A 21,090-nucleotide genomic window follows, 5' to 3' on the forward strand; every position below is an offset into this window, starting at 1 on the left:
ACCTGAGACTGTGAGACTGGGTGATTTATTAAGAAAAAGAGGCTTAATTGGCTCACAGTTCTACTGGCTGCACAAGCATGGTACCTACATCTGTTTGGTTTCTGGGAAGGGCCTCAGGAAGCTTAAAATCATGCTGGAAGGTGGAGTGGGAGTAGGCACATCATATGGTGAGAAAGGGAGCAAGGAAGAGGGGAAGAGATGTCACACACTTTTAAATAACCAGACCTCATGAGAACTCACTATCTCAATGACAACATCAAGCCATTCATGAGGGATCTGCCCCCATGACTCAAACACCTTCCACCAGGCCCCATCTCCAACATTGGGGATTATGTTTTAACATGAGATTTGGAGGGGAAAAACATCAGAACTATATCAGTAGAGTACAGTGTCTTACAGTTAAGTGCAGTGACAGGAGTAAGCATAGAATTTTATAGGAACTCCAAAGAGCATACATTTCAGACTTGGCAAAGAATAGTCAAGGAAAGTTTTTTGGAGTAGGTGACACTCAAGTTGAAAAAAAAAAGTAGAAGTTAAACTAAACTGGGTTGGTAGGGGCCTCTGAGGTAGTAAGTATTGAAATGAGAGGAGAAATCGAAGAAACACTAAAGAGGTAGAATCTATAAGATTTGGTGTTAGCAAGATCAGGAGTTCGACTCCAGCCTAGCCAACATGGTGAAACCCCGTCTTTACTAAAAATACAAAAATTAGCTGGGCAAGGTGGCAGGCGCCTGTAATCCCAGCTACTCAGGAGGTTGAGGCAGGAGAATCGCTTGAAATCAGAAGGCGGAGGTTGCAGTGAGCCGAGATCACGCCAGTGTACTCCAGCCTGGGCAAAAGAGTGAAACTCTGCATCAAAAAAAAAAAAAAAAAAAAGATATGGTGTTAGAATGTGAGTGGGAAGGAAGTGAGAAGGAGTAATCTAGAACAATTCCCACTTCTGGCTTAGATAAGTAAATGAATGGTAGTACTACTCACTGAGATGAACAGGAAAGGAGAGGCAGGTTTGGGGTAGGAAGGTGATAAATGCAGTTTAGGATAAATTGATTTCAAGTTGCCTACGCTATACTCAAAAGATTTCCAATAGAAATACTACTGGAGCCCAGTGGGTATGAGGCATAGGAAAGAGGTCTGAACTGTATATACTGTAGATCTTGGCTTCAAAATCATTCCTACATAGATGACAGTTAAAAGCCATGAATTTTAAAGAGGTCACGCTGGGAGAATATATAAACTAACAAGAGTAAAGAAGCCAAGGGTGTAGACCTAGGAAAGAGTGTCATGTGTCACTTAAGATCGGGGATACATTCTGAGAAATATATCATTTGGTTATTTTGTCATTGCGTGAACATCATAGAGTGTATTTACACAAACCTGGATGGTATAGCCTACTACACAGGTATGGCCCATTGCTCCTAGGCTACAAACCTGTATAACATGTTACTATACTGAACACTGTACATAATACTCATAAAGTCATAGATAATTGTAACATAATGGTAAGTATTTGTATATCTAAACATATGCAAACATAGAAAAGGTAATGCATTGTACTACAATGTTGCAACAGCTATGAGACATCATTAGACAACAAAAATTGTTCACCTCCATTATAATCTTATGGGACCACCCTCATTGTACATGTACTTCATCATTGACAGAAACATCATTATGTGGCACATGACTGTAACAACGTTTAAGAGATACGTAGGAAAGAACCTTCTAAAAGAACTTGAGAAGGAATAGTCAGAGAAGTAGGACAAAAAAATAAGAAAGCCTATTGCCATGGAAACCAAAAGAGGAGAGGGTTCAAAAAATAAGGAGGCCGGGCATGGTAGCTCATGTCTGTAATCCCAGCACTCTGGGAGGCCAAGGTGGGCGGATCACTTGAGGTCAGGAGTTCGTGACCAGCCTGGCCAACATGGGGAAACTCCATCTCTACTAAAAAAGAAAAATACAAAAATTATCCGGGCATGGTGGCACAAGCCTGTAATCTCAGCTACTTGGGGGGGCTGATGGGGAAGGATCCGCTTAAGCCCAGGAGATGGAGGTTGCAGTGAGCCAAGATCATGCCACTGCACTCCTGCCTGGGCAACAGAATGAGACACTGTCTCAAAATAAAATAAAAATAAAGAACTACAACACATAGAATGGGAGAAAATATTTGCAAATTTTATCTCTACTAAGGGTTTAGTATGCAGAATACATTAAGAACTCTTGCAATTCAAAAATTAAATGGCATATGATGCAATTTAGAAATGGACAAAGGATTTGGATAGACATTTCTTCAAAGAGGATATACAAATGGCCAATATGTATATGAAAAAATGCTCAATATCATTAGTCTTTAGGGAAATGCAAATCAAAACAATTAGATAACACCTTATGCTCAGTAAGATGGCTACAATAAAAAAGATCATAACAAGGGTTGGCAGGGATGTGGAGAAACTGGAACCCTTATACACTGCTGGTGACAATGTAATATGGTTCAACAATTGTGAAAAATAGCTTGGTGGTTCCTCAATACATTAAACATAGAATTAACATAGGACCCAGCAATTCCACCACTAAGTATATACCCCAAATGAATGGAAAACAGATGTTTAAACAAAAACCTGTACACCTCCATGTTCATAGCAGCATTATTCATAATATTCCAAGGTGGAAACAACTCAAATGTTCATCAATAGACAAAATATATAAACAAAATGTGGTATATCCATACAATGGAATTTTATTCACCTGTAAAAGGGAATAAAGTACTGACACATGTTACAGCATGGATGAATTTTGAAAATATTATGCTAAGTGAAGGAGGCCAGACACATAAAGCCACATATTACATTATTCCATTTATACGACATGTCCAGGATAGGTAAATCCATAGAGGCAGAAAGTAGATTAGTGGTTGACAGAGGATGGGGGAAAGAAGGAATTGGGGAATGACTGCTAATGAATGCAGGGTTTCTTTAGGGGGCAATGAAAATGTTCTTGGATTAGACAATGGTCACAGTTGCACAACTCTGTGAATATACTAAAAACCAGTGTTTGTACACTTTCAAAGGATGAATTTTAAGTTATGTAAATTATATCTCAATTACAAAATTCTAAAACAAAATTTAAACTTCATAATAAACATTCACTGAGGAACATTAATCATTGAAATAACTATCCCCAGTAAATTCATAATGTCAAGTGGCTTTCTCTGCTTATTATCAAAATTTTTTAATAATAAAATAAAAGACTTGACAGAGAAGTAAAATATGATTAGAATAAATGTATCCCATTAAATTTTACAATATGAAGGTCACTGGTGAGCAAGCACAAACTCTTGGGAGGAGGACACAGAAACTGAACCACAGGACAATTAGGTATCAATGAGTGGTTAAAATGTAAAGATAGCAAGTTTATTCCACTCTTTTTGGAAGTTTAACTATTTAGAGAAGTAGGAAAGGGTAGTTTTAGGAAGATTTGGGTCAAAAAAGGTCCCCCCCAAAGATGAGAGGTGAGCATGACTACATGCTAAGAAGGAAAAAAGAAGTTTGAGAGAGATCCAAGATACAGGATAGGAAGAAAATGACTAAGAGAAAGGACTATGAGATAGTAAGAGGGGAGAAGATCCAAAGCTCAGATGAAAGGACTGGTCTTGAACCAAAGGAACACATTTCCTCTATGGAGACAGGAGCACAAGAGTGGGGGCAAATGGAGTAAAATCCATAGGTGGTATTATAGTGAGCGAGGGGAATGTATTTGCAGGTGATGTCACAGATAGTCTTGATTGTTTTCAGGGAAGTAGGAATCGGGCTTTAACAGCTGAAAGTGAAGTATGTCTTAGAGCAGGAGGTCTGAGGACCAAAGTGAGAGTACAGAATTGCTGCTGAGTTCAGAAGATCAAGCTAATTCAGTTCACAGAAAGAAAGATTGCTAGGTAACTAAGTATCCAGCAGAGGTTGGGGCCTGAATTTGTAGTGACTGTAATTGGTTATTCTCTGCAGTCCTATTCAATAGTCTTTCATGTAGAACTGGTAAAGTCAAATGGTAGGGCTGACCCTAGACTGAGGTTTTGTTAAGGCAGGGGGACTGGGGACAGAGACTCAGGAGACTTGAGGTAAATTGCAAGAGGGTGATTGGAGCAATGGGCCAAAGAATATAGACTGTAAGACAAGAAGTCAAGCCAATCCCACAAGAGAATGTAGGTTGGTTGACCACACATCACATGGCTACTGCTCTTTGATTTTACTGGGGAAGTAGAAGGACTTGACCCCTTTGGCTTCTCTTGTGGGATACAAGCGCTTAGATTTCCTATTACACCATCCAATAATGGAAAGGGATTACTCCAAAAAGAAACTGCAATGGTATTAGGAAAAGGAAATGACAGCTAGGTGCCAATAAATGACAAATAAATCACAATTTCATATTATAAGGTAGCATACTATCACAAGAACTGTCATAAAAGGATATATAGTTATAGGCCAAATAAGTAAGGTCCATGGACTCTAAGCCTTTACCTAAACTCACCCTCCACTCTACTCCACTCTACTATTTCCAAGTCTTTTGCTGATGCTGCTAACCCCTGCCCAGAATGCTAATTCCCAATTTCAGCCTTCTCTAATGGGAGGAACTTATTTTATCTTTCTGTCTCCTACAATGCCAGGTATAGTGTCTGGCATATCATAAATGCAGATGTGATTCAGATGAAATAGAAAAAATATTACTAAGGGTTAAGCTATTAGGAAAGGCTTCACAGGAAAGTATAACATTTAAGCTTGTCCTTAGAGACAAAGGAGTATTCTACCACACACACACACACACACACACACACACACACACGATTTTAACAGGGGGAAAGACACAGTGGCAATGAAGGTAGGAATGTGCAGTAAGAAAACCAATCTATATATAACTGGGGGTTCTTGTTGGAAACAGTACATAATGCTGGAAAGCCAACACTGATATAGGTCTTGAATTTGGCATCTGGACTATATTCATTAGGTCAGTGATTCTCAAGGAGCGGGGTGTGTGGCAGGAAAAACTGAAAAAAAAAAAAGCATCAGGAATTCTTTTTTTTTTTTTTTTTGAGACAGAGTCTCATTCTGTCACCCAGGCTGGAGTGCAGTGGTGCAATCTTGGCTCACTGCAACCTCCACCTCTCAGGTTCAAGCCAATTCTCCTGCCTCAGCCTCCTGAGTAGCTGGGATTATAGGCATCCACCACCACGCCCAGCTAATTTTTGTATTTTTAGCAGAGACGGGGTTTCACCATGTTGGTCAGGCTGGTCTCGAACTCCTGACCTCAGGTGATCCACCCACCTCGGCCTTCCAAAATGCTGGAATTACAGGTGTGAGCCATTGTGCTGGGCCAGCATCAGGAATTCTATTTAGCTGCAACGATAAACTGTTAGTGTTTGAACAGAACTTAATAGATCACCAACTTCAATCTCCAACATTTTACAGATGAGTAAACTGAGAGCCAGAAAGGTGAAATGACCTACCTAAGGTGAACCAACTTAACTAGAGGAGAATAACTAAACACAGACCTGGGACCACTACTACTGTATCCCAATTTCCAATCTAGTTACCCCTCTACAACTTGTGGAAATAAATTATCAGAGGGCCAGGCTGAAAGAAAGCATTTGTAAATACAAAAAGGGAGTATAACATAAAAGCATGATTTGAAAAAATACAGTACCATTACCAACGCCTGTGAATTTATGTCAACAGACAGGGCAACTATATGGAAAATATAAGGTAGTAATTAGAAAAAAGGTTTTATATAATTAACGAGATAAAGAGACAGATTTATCAATAAGTCCTCTAAGAAATAACCACAAGACTTTATATTTTTCACATATATTTCTGTTTGATTCTCAAAAAGACAGTGCGAAGGAGACAGGGAAGGTATTGTCTTTCCCATTTTACAAATAAGGACATTGAACTGTGCTAGTTGGTTAAGAGCCAGAACTTATTCCAGTACTCTTTCTATAATCTCCAGGATAACAAAGATCTCCAAAATAGACCAAAATGAGCATGAAGCACTCTGGTTTAGCAGGTGGGAGCCAGACTTTGTGAATGAATAGGTAAAGTCAGGGGCTGAGAAGAAAATGGGTTAACTGGAAATGTAAGAGTGTAGTTTATGAAACAGTAGTAGTACTTGGTCTTATGTTTTGAACTGTGAATCACATTTCTCCTAGAAATTAAATGCTAGAATTCTAGCATTTAATATTCATATGCAAACACATAAAAACACAAGTCAGTCCCTCCATTTTCTCCCCCTCCCCTTCCTTCACTCCCTCACACAGACAAACACAGACATGTACATAACCACAACCTGGGCTTTTCCCTAAACCTTTATTATTTGGAACACCAGCATATTTTGTGCCATACAAGACAAACAGAGAGAGTCCTGACCTTAAGGGCTTTCCCACATTTACACCTTTAAATGAGTTATTGTTAAAAATACAAACAAGAAGGTTAGGGAACTTTGATATACGATGGGGGTGTATGGGGTTTGTGACTTGAAAAGAAACTTGGGTATGGAGCCTCTCGTGACCTGGCACGTGAGTTAAAATCTAAAAGCCAAGAAGTTGAGGTACCTTCAGTATTCAGGGAGAAATGAATTCCAAAAGCATTTTGAAGGTAAGGACTTGCTGTGTTGAGGAAATCAAGAGGTATATACCAGGTCAAAGTAGAATATTAATACTTGTTATGTGGAAGGCTTTTAAAGATCTGAAGGAGGGAAAGGAACTGAGGAAGGAAACTCTAGAATCTAATAAACCTTCTGTGAGGGTGCTTGACCTTAAGCAGGGCTCTAAAAGGAAAGAAGCCCTAGTGATAGACTCCATTAATAATCACCAGATCCTTAAGGTAGCATGATAATCCTCACAATCAATGTGTACAACTATATTTTAGAGTCCAACATTAGGGGGAATGTTTCAATACCTTAAGATTCACTTTGGTATTTAACTAAAAGAGTACAGTTAGCATTGTAGGTATAAGAGCTATAAAGGAATGTAACACTCAGTATCTTCAAAAACCTTCACATCTAGTTAAGGAAACAAGAGCACCTACAACATAGCACAGTGCGGAATGAGGAATTTAGGGTGCTGGGATGGATAGATGGGCAAGGAAGAATGCACCCAAGAGTTAAGGTTTAAGTTGAGCTTTGAAGGACCTGGAGGGGTCCAAGAGACAGGTTGGAGGAAAGAACATTCTTCTTTGGGGGAACAGGTAAACGAAGGCCAGAATGCAAGAGGCCTGTCAGTCTGGATAAAACAAGGTTCAGACAGAGAATAAAAAGAAGAGTGGCAGAGTAGTTCAAAACCAATTGCAAAGGGGCTTAGAAGGCCAGTTTAAGAAGTTTGAACTTTATTCTACAGGCAGTAGGGAGATAACAAGGTTTCTGATGAGGAAGTGACATGACAAAATAGCTCTGGAAGAAAAATAATCTAGCTGAGGTGTATAGATGGACTAGAGAACAAAGCAACTCTCAGCTACACAACCACTGTAGGAGTGAGGTAATAAGGAGCTGAGAAAGAGTCACAGATTTTCTTTGTTGGGAGGCACCTTGAAGATCATCTAAGCCAAATACAGCCAGAGTGATAGCAGTGGGACTAGAAAGAAAGGGAGTGATGCAAGAGACATCATCAACACTGTAAATCAACATCACAAAGTAGGAATCAACTTAACAATTGATTGCTAAATATAGGTAGCAAGGACAAGGGAGAAGTAAAAATATAATGCCTTCCAAGTTTTATGCATAAGTGATTGAGAGCATGAAACCAGGGTTTACTTTTGTAAAATTTGGTGTGTGTGGTGGGAAAGGGAGGAATGAAGATAAGTTCAGTTTAGCTTACTAAACTTGAGATGTCAGCTGGGAATCCAAACAGAAACAAGCTGCACCAAAGGATTTGTCTAATGTCATTAAGGACGAAGTAAGTTTGTACTCCTTCATTGGTTCTGTTAGCTGAATCTGTCTTGAGGATACAATCCCCCCACTAGCATTATCTTATACCAAACAGGGACTCAATGGAGTGGGGGTTGAGTCGAAAGAACTCCTGAAATCTACTCTTCGCCCTTCTTTCCCTCAGTCTGACTAGTTGTGGCAGGTATTAAGGTCCATCCTTACAGAAGAAACCCTCAGAGTTTCCCCAACTTAAGCATTTAGACTACATAGCAAAAGTGCTTTTGCAGCATGCAATTTTTCTAGGCACAGAGCCTTGTGGATTGATCCAAAACTCTTACTCATGTTCAAGCTTTCATTGTCCTTGTAGGCCACTGGTGTGGCAGGATGAAGTAACAATAACAATCCACAAACCACAGAATAAAATTGAGAAGTAATTTCTTTTTGAAAATCAATTTCATTGTGGCTGTTTGGTTTCAATCCCTGCTATATGCCATCACGCCAATAAAAACTACTCTTCATCTCTGAAGTGCAGGTCCACTGACAGGTGGATATACATGGAGAAAATTACTCAACAGCCTATTATTTTAAAGTGGTTTCAGCAGCTAGCAGCAAGCGAAGTCCCCGGGAAGCCACAAGAGACAGGAAACCACCCTCTTTCTTGGCTATTCCAAGCACACAGCACTATCACCTGGCTGAGGAAATGGCAACTGAAATCTAATCCCTCTCCCCCCAGAGTTTATGAATTGATTTTCCAAATGGTATTTCACAGTGGTGTTCATTAAGCATTCACTACCACCCAAGCTCATGGTCTAGTGGCCTTCCAAAGTAGCTTCAGTAACATAGGTGATACAGACCTAACAATCTGTAACAGGGAAGCTGAAGTTAGGCATGGGGAACCAAATTTCATCTTCTTTATGCTTTTATTTCTTCCTTTAGAGCAGTAAGTTCTCAAATGGAGATGAGCATCAGCATCACCTGAAAACCCTTTTTATAAACTATATATGCCCATGGTCTCACTCTACAGACTCTAATGATGTATGTCTGGGTGTGCCCAGGGACATGCATATCTTGAAAAAGTTCTCCAGGTAAGACTACTACGCATCCCTGGTTAAGAACCACTACCATGGATGATCTGTATGATATATTTTAACCCGACAATTCTGAAAAAATTCTAAGTAGGATCTGGGAATAGCTAGTTAGCTATTTCTATCAGAGAGAATAAGAGTAAGAGACAGAGAGAGAGAGGCAGGGAGGCAGAAAGGGAGAGGGATGTAGAGAGGAAAAAAGGGAAAGAGAGGAAGAGAGAGATGATTCTGGGCCAAGCTTCTTGATTACTGCCCACTCTAGTGCAAGTACCTACTGGGCCCCACATGCACCCTAGGTTCTGACCATACTAAGCCATTCACAATTCCATAAATCACAGAGTCTCACTTTGCAGTGCTTGGCAAAATCACCCATAGAGCTTTATTAAATTATATATGACTAGACTTCCATCCTTGAAGCTTCTGATTCAATTGATTCTACATTGGGACCCTGGACACATCTGTTAGAGGGAGAAATATCTGAAGTAAATGGAACAGCCTTGAAGATTCTCTTCCTCTAAAGATAGGTATCATTCAGAAACAACCAACGCCCCTTACACATTTATTCACCATCTTCTATGTGCCAGACACTTAAAAAAATAACTACTTTATATAGATATAATTCACATACTGTAGAATTCATCCATTTTAAGTGTACAATTCAGTAATTTCTAGTAACTTTACAAATTGTGTAACTTCATGATATCTCTTGCATCATTTTCTTTACTTCTAGTTCCACTGCTATAACCCTTGCTGTGGTGAACCAGTTTTAGAGTATTTTCATCCCCAAGAAGTGCCCTTATGCTCATATTTAGTTAATCCTAATTCCTACCCCCTGCCCCAGGCATCCACTAATCTAATTTTTGTCTCTATATATTTGCCTATTCTGGACATTTCATATAAATGGAATCATACAATGTGGTTTTTCTTGTGACTAAATTCCTTCACTTAGCATAATATATTTGAGGCTCAGCCATGTTGTAGCATTATTCATAATTCATTCCTTTTAATGGCTGAAAAATATTGCATTGTATAGAATATTATATCACATTATACCACATCAGACATTTGAGCTGTTTTACTTTTTGACTATTATTAATAATGCTGCTATGAACATTCAATGTAGAGGCTTTTGTGTGAACATATGTTTTCAATTATCTTAGGTATATGCCTAGGAGTGGAATTGCTGGGTCATATTGTAACTCTATGTTAACTTATGGAGGAACTGACAAACTGTTTTACAAAACAGCTGAATCATTTTACATTTCCACTAGCAATGTATGAGAGTTCCCATTTCTCCACATCTCCACTTCTTATTGTCTTTTTCATTATAGCCAGTCTAGTGGGTGCGAAATGGTATCTCACTGTGGTTTTAATTTAAATTTCTGTAATGCAAAATGATGTTGAACATGTTTTCATGTATTTATTTAGCCATTTGTGCATCTTCATTTGCGGTAAAATATCTGTTCATATCTTTTGCCCATTTTTTTGTTTGGTTTTTCTTATTGTTACATTCCAAGAGTCCTTTGTAAATTCCTTCGAATATAAGTTATTTACCAGATATGTGTTTTCCAAAGATTTTCTCCTAGTCTGTTGCATTTCTTTTCATTTTTCAAGGTTTTCTTTTGGAAAAAAAAAAAGTTTCTTTCCAAAACGGTTCATTTATTTTTTAGACTATGTGTTTGGTGTCATATCTAATAAATCTTTGCTCTCCAAGATATTAAAGATTTTATATGTTTTCTTCTAAACATTTTATTGTTTTGGTACTTACATTTAAGCCTATGATCCATTTTGAGTTCATTTTTGGGGTATGGTCTCTAGTGAGTATCTAAGTTCATCTTTTTTGCACGTGGATATCCAATTTTCCCAACACCATTTATTGAACAGGGTATCTTTTCCCCCCAACTAATCATCTTGGTATTTTTGTCAAAAATCAATTGATTATAAACATAAGAGTTTATTTTTGACCTCTCAATCCTATTCCATTGATCTATATGCCTGTCCTTATGCCAGAACCACACTGTCTTGATAATAGTAGCTTCATACAAACTAGGTTTTCTTATTCTTGGATGTACCATGTTCTCTTTCATCTCCAGGCCTTTGCACTTGCTGTTCCTACTGCCTAAAACAGTCTTATCCTAGATAATTCTTACTTACTTTTTAGGTTTAAGCTCAGAAGATGCTTTGTCAAGAACATGTTCCTTGATTTCAAAAGTCATGGTCAGGTACTCCTCCTTAGTGCTTTAGATTATCCTATGATTAACCCTACCATTGCTTTATGAAATTGTATTATATGTGCCTGTTTACTTGTCTGTATGCTCCACAATGGCAGAAATCCCCTCTAATCTGTTCAATAGCTGCTTCTCCATTGTTTTGTACAGTGCATGATACATAGGAGATGATCAATAAACATTTGTTGAAGAAATGATAAGCTGATTCTGCTTCTAGTAATGGAAGCAAAAGTAATTTGGGCTAAATTTCCTGCTTAAAAAAACACAAGAAAATTGGGGCAAGATATAAATGATACACGTTTCAAGATATCTGAGATCTAATAAAGTAATGCAATATTATAAAGCCAAAATGCAGGATAAAAAGAAAACTGAGAGAGGCTGTTTTTCTCCTAAGGTCATTGGCTGATATAGTAGAGTCAGCTGAGAGAGAGAGAGAGAGAGAGAGAGGAGCTTCTGACAGACTCATGAAGCTACAAGAACGAAAGTTGGAATTGAGGACCCTTCAAAGAGGGGAAACTCCCAAGGGAAAAAAAAAGCCCAAGCCTTGGATTTCAACTTAGAAGGCATAAATACTAAAAGGAAGGGTAAGTCAACCTTCACTTGGATTGAAGAGCAGCTTTAAATTATCTCAGTCTCATATTGAATTAAGGAGATGAGAGATTGCTGGTGTCTCTAACCATGTGCCAGAAGTGAGTATAAATCCTTTCTAGATAAAGATAAAAATAACTGAGGCCTCAAACCATCTCTACTATAATTTTTTATATATAATGTCTACCATTCAATCAAAACTAACCAGGAGAAAGGCAAAGTGATAGAAAATTAAGACAAACAATAGACAATAGAAACACACCCTCAAGGATTGAAATAATGAGTAATCAAATGAAAATTTTCACATAATTATGGTCAGTATGTTAAAAGATAGTTGATTGTGAATTTTGGCAGAGAACCAAACACTATTTTATAAAAAGAACCAAATGAAAACTCTAAAAATAAAAAAAAAATGACAAATTATATTCAGAACTCAATGAGCGAGTTTAAAGGGAGTTTAGACAAAGCTGAAGACAGAATTAATGAATTGGAAGTTAAGTCACAGGAAAATACCCAGAATGTAAGATTATAAAAATATGCATCCATGTGTTCTAGGATGTCTGTGATTTCATGTTTTACATGTAAATCTTTGTTCCATCTGGAATTCATTTTAGTATAAGAGGTGAGATAAGGATCCAGTTTTACTTGTCTTTTTTTTAAACCCCCAAAATGGCAAGTCAGTAAATCCCAATACCACTTATTGAATTAATCTACCTTTCATGGGAGCCCTTTAAATAGAAACTTCTCCATTGCACATTTTAAATGGTTCAGTTGATACAAGTTCTACATATGGTTTATAAAATTCCTATTTAAAATGTAGTTCTGGAAAGAGCTATATGATTGCAAACAGTTATCTAACCCCTCTGGGTCTGTTTCTCCACATGTAAAAATAGAGACGGCAGTATCTACCTTGCATTGTTCTTGTGAAGATTTTTTTTAAATAAAGTATGTAGAGGCAACTGTCTCAAAAAGAAAAAAAAAGAAAATACCCAGAATGAAGTATAGAGAGAAAAAAAAGGATAGAATATAGAGAAAAGTATGTAACAGACATAAAGGATGCTGAGAAAATGTCTAAAACAGGTTTGCTATCATCTGAATGTTTGTGTTCCCCCCAAAATTCATATGTTGAAATATCATCACCAATGTGATGGTATTTGATGAGGCTTTTAGGGGGCAATTAAACAATGAGGGCAGAGTCCTTGTAAATGAGATTAGTTTCCTTTTAAAATAGGTCCAAGGAAGTGCATTTATCCCTTCCACCACGTGAGGATACAGCAAGAGTGTGTCATTCTATGGATCAGGAAGAAGGCACTCACCAAACACCAAATCTGCTGGGCATGTTCATGGATTGGAAAACTGAATACCATAAAATGATGAGTTCCCCCTAAATTGATTTTTAGATTCAATGCAATCCCAATAAAAATCCCAGCACGTTTCTTTTTTTTTCTTTTTTGTGCAACATGACAAGCTGATTCTAAATGCAAAGGGCCAAGAATATCCAAGATACTTTTAAATAAGAGGAACAAGGTAAAAGGACTTGCTTTACCAGATAATAATAAAGTCCAGTGATTAAGATTGTGGTAGCGATGCAATGACAAAGAGACCAACAGAATAGAATAAACAGTTCAGAAACAATCTTGCACATATACAGGCACCTGATTTATGACAAAGGTGATGCTGTAGAGGACTGGGGGAAAGATGGTCCTTATAATTAATGGTACTGGATCAGCTGGATATCTATATTTTAAAAAATGAAGCTCAGTTTCTGTATCTTAGCATACACAAAAATTGATTTCAAGTGGAGTATAGACCTAAATGTAAATGTCAAAAATATAAAGCCTCTAGAAGATAATATGGGAGAATATCTACAATTTCAAGGTAAGAAAATATTTCTTAAATGGGACATAGAAAACGCTACCCATAAAGGAAAATACTGAAAAATTAAACACATTAAAATTAAAAACTTCTGTTCATCAAAGGATACCATAAAGAAAGGTAAATCACAGATTTGGGAATGGCTTACAACATAAAAAATACAAAAATAGTTCATATTCAGAGTATATAAAGAATCCCTACAAATCTATAAGAAAAGGACAGACAAATTAATAGAAAAATGGGCAAAAAACTTGTATAGGCACTTCAGAGAAGATATGCAAATGCATAATAAACATGAAAAGGAGCACAACCTCATCAGTCTTCTGAGAAATGCCAATTAAAATCACCGGATATTACTACAAAGCCACCCACCAGAATGGCTACGTTTAAAAAGACTGGCAATACCAAGTGTTAGTAAGAATATGAAACAACTGAAATTCTCATGCATTGCTGGTAAGAATGTAAATTGATACAATAACTTTAAAAAACTGTCATCATCAATAATGTCAAAAATATGCATCCCCTATGACCCAGCAACTCCAATCCTAGGTATACAAGCAATAGAAATTCAAGCATATGTAACCAAAAGACATGTACAATAATATCCACAACATCAGCATCCGTCATAGCCCCAGACTGGAAACAATCCGCAAATTCATTAAATATAGGGTAAATAAACTGTGGTATATTCAAGCAATGAAATAATATACAAAAATACAAACAAATGGCCGGGCATGGTGGTTCACACCTGTAATCCCAGCACTTTGGTACACTGAGGTGGGAGTATAGCTTGAGGCCAGGAGTTTAAGACCAGCCTGGGCAACATATAGAGATCCTGTCTCTATAAAAAAATTAAAAATGAGCCAGGCATGCTGGCATGTGCCCGTGGTCCCAGCTACTCAGAAAGCTGAGGTTGGAAGACCGCTTGCGCCTGGGAGGTCATGGCTGCAGTAAGCCATGATCATGCCACTGCACTCCAACCTGGGTGACAGAGCAAGACCCTGTCTCACACACACAAAAAATACAAATAAAAACCTACAGCCACATGCAGCAACCTGAACGGATGTCACAAAAACAGTATTGAGCAAAAAACTCCAGATCCAAAAGAATACACACTGTTTTATTTCATTTATATAAAGTTCAAAATGAACAAAACTAATGAACTAATCCAACTAGCACTATGTCAGGCACTGTGGAGAAACATAAAAAAACTAATCTATGGTGTTAGAACTTGAGAGAGTGAGGAGGATATACTGAGAACAATAGGATATAAGTAGGAGTTGTGGAATATAATAATGTTCTATTTCTTGACCTGGGTGCTGGTGACATGAGTATATTCACTTTGTAATGATTCATAAAATTGTACAAATATGATTTATATACTTTTCTGTGTATGAGTTATACTTCAATAGAAAAGGTTTTTAATAAAAGAAAGAAATGAAATGAAAAGCTAAGTCCTGAGTATTTACAGAGGAGTCAGATAAAATGGTCCTCTACAGGCAAGGTAGTTTCTCTTGGTAATGCTCTTGGGAATTAAATGGCTTCAGAGGTAAGATATGAGACCTAAAAGCAAATAAAACAAAACATCAAACAATATATTACAGGAAGCTTTTTGTACCATCTTAGAGAGAAGATGTGAAACTGGGAGACTGACCACATGGTTAAGGCCCTTCTCCATTTCACTTTCTAATTATTCTAGAAATCAGTGAAACATTGCCAGTGGAACTATTTACTCACCTAAGCATAGCTGACAGGTCACAGGCTTAGCAAGACCTGAGGAAAACAGGCCTGTTACAGAAAGAGAAAATGTCTTTGTTTTACATAAACACGTCCATAGTCCCAAAATAATATTCAACTCAACAAGTATTTGAGTACAGTAATTGTAACTAGCACTGTGTCAGGCATTATGGAGAAAGACAAAAATGAAGGCAGATTTCTAAGGAGCTCTAATGTAAAGACATAAAATGTATTTAAAAACAACAACAGCAATAACAACTAAAGAATGATTCTAAGCAGGATATGGTGGCTGGGTTGCAGCAGAGTTAGTGAGAGAGAAAATGGGATGGGAATAATGAAGCAAGTTGATCAAAAGTTCTGTATTTAAACCCACAGTAAATGTATTTTATCTAGATCCCACCTCCATTAAAAAAAAAAAAAATCCTTGGATTTATTCATTGTGCTCACCTTGAATCACCTCAAATGATTCCTAGTTATGTTCTTGATCAAAAAGCCTTAACACAGGTAATGTCAACTCTGGATACACTAATGGTCTATCTAGTTATGTCAAGCAACATTTTGTAGAACTTTAAAGGTTGACATCTATGACATCACCTCAAATAATTAGGAACATACTCCAAATAGCCCTACAGTTTTAAGTAAATCCGTATTGATCTACCCATAATTTTGACTATTACTTGAGACAATGAGTTGAATAGGATACTACCTTTATTTGCCTCCTCTTGAAAATAATTTTTCAAACATTAAAAAGTATCTAATACTTAACATTGTGTCTGGCAAAGCAGGCTTTCTATTTATTGAACTGGATTGTTAAGTTACACGAATATATTAACCATATTCATCTCGCTCATGGTTTGGTAGACTTTGATCATATTCCTCCTTCAGCCTCTTTCTATCCAGACTGAGAAAAAAACTAGAAAATCCCTTCATCCTTTTGATCAATTTAATGGGGTTTCTGAGGACTTTTATCAGCTGTTAGGCTTTTCTTGAGGACCAGTCACCAGAATTTCCTGTCTGATTGTAGAAGCAAATCTGCTTTTGATCTTGTACATGGAAAAAATAAGTGTTTTGTAAGTGTGTTGTTGTTTTTGACACCCTTCCTGATGATACCCACTACATTCTTGGCCTTTGAGGACCACAATCACAACTGGAGCAACATCTCCACAGAATGATCAACAGTGATTTTTAGTTTGTTACGCTGACAATCATATTACTGTATATTGTCCTAATTCAGACACAAATGAGATATCCCTTGCTCTTGAGATAATCTCCACCAACTATCCAGACAAATCTCAGCTACTTGGCTGCTCCAGCTGAAGGAGATGATTGATTACAGAAGGTCTGATGTGACTCTCTCACTTTATCATCAGCAAGTGTGTCCCTACTGGGGAGACTTTTCTAACATTTCACATGGAGAACTGTGCTAATCTCTCTGCTCTGTATCCTACCTGCCCTAACTTCCTTGTGTGCCCTGCTAAAAAAGTTTTTAAATTGAGAGATGATATGCACACATCTACAGTGATTTCCAGGTCCCTTTCTTGAGTCATAACTGAGAGCCCAGAGCCCATCATCTCATAAGTATGAATAGGTTTACTTTTGCCTACCTGCATGAAGTGTCTCTGACTGTTCTGCCCACTTGGTCTCATGAAAGCTTCCTGCAGTTTACTGTCATCAGCTTGCCTTCACTCCTTGCAGATAAACTAGTAAGAAACCTGAATGTATTGCCCGTTGAAGGGTGTATATTTTTATCTTTCTTCCTCTCCATCCAAGATTTGCTGTAACAGCAGTTGTTTGTGTTGAAAAACTAAAATATAAAAATATGACCTACGTGGCCAAATCCCACAAGGCTGTTTACTTCCTTATTTACCGAATCAGAATCTGTCAGCACAATGTAGAATTCTGAGTGTCAGCAGATACTGAAAATTAAATGTCCCTGTAAAGCCAGCAGAGGGTGCACCAGGGCACTAGAAATTTTACCCAAGCTTGTAGCAGTATTAATTTAATACCCAATCAACTTTTTTAAAACTTATTTTTGTATACTAAAACTAATATACAAGATAAGATACACAAGTTGAATAACTTAAAATAAACTTAAGTTGAATTTGGGCTAAAATTCCTTCAAAGTATACTCCAAATCTGAAAGTGAAGTTCAGGAAGAATAAGGAATACATGGTTAAACTTACTGTGGCCAAAATACAGGTAGAGTAGAACAAAATGATGCAGATCTGAGCGCTCTACTTTGCAAAAGTTCTAATATGGAGCTCCATCTTGCTCCCTCGCAAAAGGTCCCAGGAGGTAGTTGAGGGAATGGGCACTGAACTAGGAGTTAAGAAAGCAACTATCATCCCAGTTTTGACTCTAGTTATGTGACCTTGGGCAAGTCACTTTCCCATTAGGGCCTATGTTTCCCAAGGGAATCAAACAAAATGGACTCATATAAGCCCTTCATAACTCTAGGAAACTGATTCCAACTGATGTCAACAAATGTAAAGAGCTAGTATCCTTGCTTCTATTGCTCAAAAATATTAAAACAGAAAGAATAAAGGACAGAAGGTAGGAAGCTGTGTTTAAACCTAGAGAGAACTATTTTAGTGCCACACAAAGGGCAGGTAACTAAATGCCATTACACACCTGTAAGAGTTTCATGCCATCACAGAAGCCCTAGAGTACAGCTGTTCTGCTAATCCCCAGTCTATAAAAGCGGCTCTGTCCATCCTGAATGCCAAAAAGTCTTGGCCAACATTTGACTAAAGAAGTTTAATTTTTTCGTCTTTTCACAGAATATCAATGTTCAGCTGCTAAATATTTCTACTGGGCATTGGGGTGTGGGGGGAGTGGCAGTAGATAAATAAAAGGAGTCAGAATCCTAGTTAATTATCGTTTAGCTACAATGTTTAAAGTTTCAAGTATGAGAAGCATGTCTGCTGATTCTCTTCTTTGATAAGCTGTTATATAAATTGGAGTGTGCTAGTAAGACATTTTAAGGCTCAAGGCAACTTTACAACGGACATCTTCTTTGTTGTTGTTGTTGTTTGTTTGTTTGTTTGTTTTAAAGTATCAGTCCTAACATTACACTATGATCATGAATGTGATGTCTCTATCAAGTGTACCACTTTAGATGGGAGGTCAAAGTGGCACAAATAATGTTTACAGAGTTGTGACAATGACTCTGGATGTGGAAGTAAATATAGAAGGCTTGGGTCCCTCACCTCAAGGAACTTATTTGTACAACTTGCTCTCTTCCCTAAGAGGTACAATTTTACTATTATTCTTTAGCCACCTCAAAAGGATCCTTGGATGCTTCTCCTAAGTTTCACATATGGCAACGAAGACAATATTTACATTAAGTGAACTAAATTTACTTGAATAAAGAGCTAGAAAGAGTGGAAAACAAACGCCAAAGCTAATAGTTTGCTAATAAGGGCACAAACACCATAAAGGCTGCAAAAACAAACAAAACAAAACTGCTCTTGGGGGACTAGTCCTGAGTAATTATTCCATTGGCAGATTCCTGTTCTCAAGCTAGCAGTAGCAAAAGCGCTTCCCACCCACCCTTCCCACCGCACACCTACCCCGCTTAAGAATCAGAACCGGCATGCAAAGGGTGAGTTTTATTTCCATAGATTTTTAAAATTGCTGTTCAGAAGTTGTCTAGCAAGACGGCATATTTCTACCAGAATTCCTCAGGGGCGCTGATCCTCACTAGAACGCCGAGGACAATCAGTCTCAAATTGCAGGTAAGTGTGAACAAGCCCACGTTCTGGTCAGCGCACAAGGACCCGCGCTGAAAATGCGGTTAAAAGTTGTTTCAACAGGCGGGCGTGGAGCAGTTATTACAGCTGTTTACAGCTCCAACTCCAAAGGGGAGCCTGCTGGTTCTGGCATCAGCTCTAGACACGAAAAAACAAGCACCGCGGGCAGAGAACCTCATCACGAGCAGAAGGGCCAAGCCGTTAGTCGGCCGGGGGGCAGCGCAGGCACCTCCTCGACGGGAGCTTCGCCAACTTTTCTCCAGGCAGCCCGCAGCCAGGGGCCGCGGGCGCGCGCTAGACTTTCCAAGTCAAGGGGTCCCCAGGGAGTCCAGATTGGGCCAGGGACCGAAGACAACCTGCCCTGGGCAACCTCTCCCCTGCTCGCCTGGTCCCTCCCTGGTCCTGCCCTCTAAATTGGCTCGAGGTGGCAGAGTGCCCCCAGGCCCCTGTGGCAGAGGGCCCTCGCCCTACCCGCGAGGGGAGGGGGCCGCCGCCGCCCCTACTAGGTGACTCACCTGGTGCCCGTCCTGGGAGTCAGAGGGGAGTGCAGCTTCTCCCGGTTCCAACGGCTGCTGCTGAGGTGACGGCTGCCCAAGGTGAGTGGTGATGGGGCTGTCAGGGTCGAGGCCACCGAGGCTGCTTAGGGTGCCAGAGGTGCCAGGGGTGCCCGAGCCGCCAAGGCGGGACTCGGCTCCCCGTTCCCGCCGCAACTCCGAGCGCAACTCTAGGTAGCAGCACAACGTCAGCAGGTGGAGGGCCAGCGAGAGGCCAAAGAAACCCAGGAAGAGCAGGCAACTGTTCCCTTCGCCCGCCCGGGCAGGGGCCCCGCGACACCCGCAGCCCTGGCTCCCTCGCTCCCGTGGCGCTGCCGCAGGCAGGAGTTCCCTGCGCTCCACCTCCGGGTAGCCCATGGCCTCCGGAGACACCCACTCTCTTGAGGCCCGGGAGCCGCTGCGTCTGCCTCAGCCGTTCACGACCTCTGACAGGCGGCTACTGTCCTGCCATCGGCTGGGGGCTGCAGGGACCCGTTCCTGCGCGACGGTGGCTGGGCGGGACGGAGCAGGGAGCAGCCGCATGTGCAGCTCCACTCCGAGGGGTGGGAAAGGGGGGAGGAGGGGCGGGAGAGAGGGGAGGCTCGGCCCGCCGAGGGAATGAAGGAGGAGGTCCCGGCCGACCCCGCCCCATCCCTCAAGCGGCTGCCGGGACGCCCAACCACGGGGCCGCCAAGCCTCGGCGCCCCGCCCCGTGCCGTTCCAACCGGGCCTCCAGCCGCGGGGCGGGGCCTGGGGGCGTGAGGGTTCGCCTCTGTCTGGCCGCCCCACCCAGCTCTTCCCGCTTGCCCCGTCCCAGTTGGTGACTGGCGCTGTCGTTCATCCCTGGGCTCCGCCCCAGTTTAACCCTATATCGCCAGTACGGGGAGGAAAAGAGGGGGAGGCTACGAATTTGGGAACCTTGGAAAGAAAGTAGAGCAAAGAAAAGGAGGCAGAAACTAGCATTAATAGAAATGTTTGCAATTAACTGCAGTTGTTAATAACATCATCCAGTACTTATCTGTTGCTTCCAATCTTCAAAGCGTTTAACAGACGTTAAACTAATTAAAACAGCTCCGGGTTTGGAATGAAACCATGCCTGCTGTGTTTGCAATTCAATGGCTCGCCCGAAGAAAAGGAGACCCAGGAGCCTGGGAACTATGGGAATGGGTGGGACTCAAGCAGCCTCACTCCTGGAGTGACTCTGAAGGCTCAATCTAAGTAACAGAGAAGCCGACCCATGCCAAGCGGAACTGAAATGATGTTGTCCCATGAAGGGTAAAACAGTCTCCTAGGAGTTCTTGATATATTAATTAATTCAACAAATATCTATTGATACAATGCAGAAAATGCTGTATGAGAGCATCCACAGCCAGAATAGATTTCTTCCACT

At 39.8% G+C, this 21,090-nt stretch overlaps 1 protein-coding gene across 4 annotated transcripts in view; it reads right to left on the reverse strand.

The window, feature by feature from the left end:
• Positions 1 to 20,314, reverse strand: part of LOC100997351 (ectodysplasin-A) — a 430,782-nt gene extending 410,468 nt beyond the window's left edge. For all 4 annotated transcript variants that reach the window (XM_021932914.2, XM_021932913.2, XM_021932912.2 and 1 more), the window contains exon 1: positions 19,683 to 20,314. In XM_021932914.2, the coding sequence (XP_021788606.1) occupies positions 19,683 to 20,078 (396 nt within the window). In that variant the 5' untranslated portion in view covers positions 20,079 to 20,314. The remainder of the gene's footprint in view (positions 1 to 19,682) is intronic.
• Positions 20,315 to 21,090: the final 776 nt, after the last annotated feature.

The sequence above is a fragment of the Papio anubis genome, chromosome X (assembly GCF_008728515.1).
Source record: "Papio anubis isolate 15944 chromosome X, Panubis1.0, whole genome shotgun sequence".
NCBI lineage: Eukaryota > Metazoa > Chordata > Mammalia > Primates > Cercopithecidae > Papio > Papio anubis.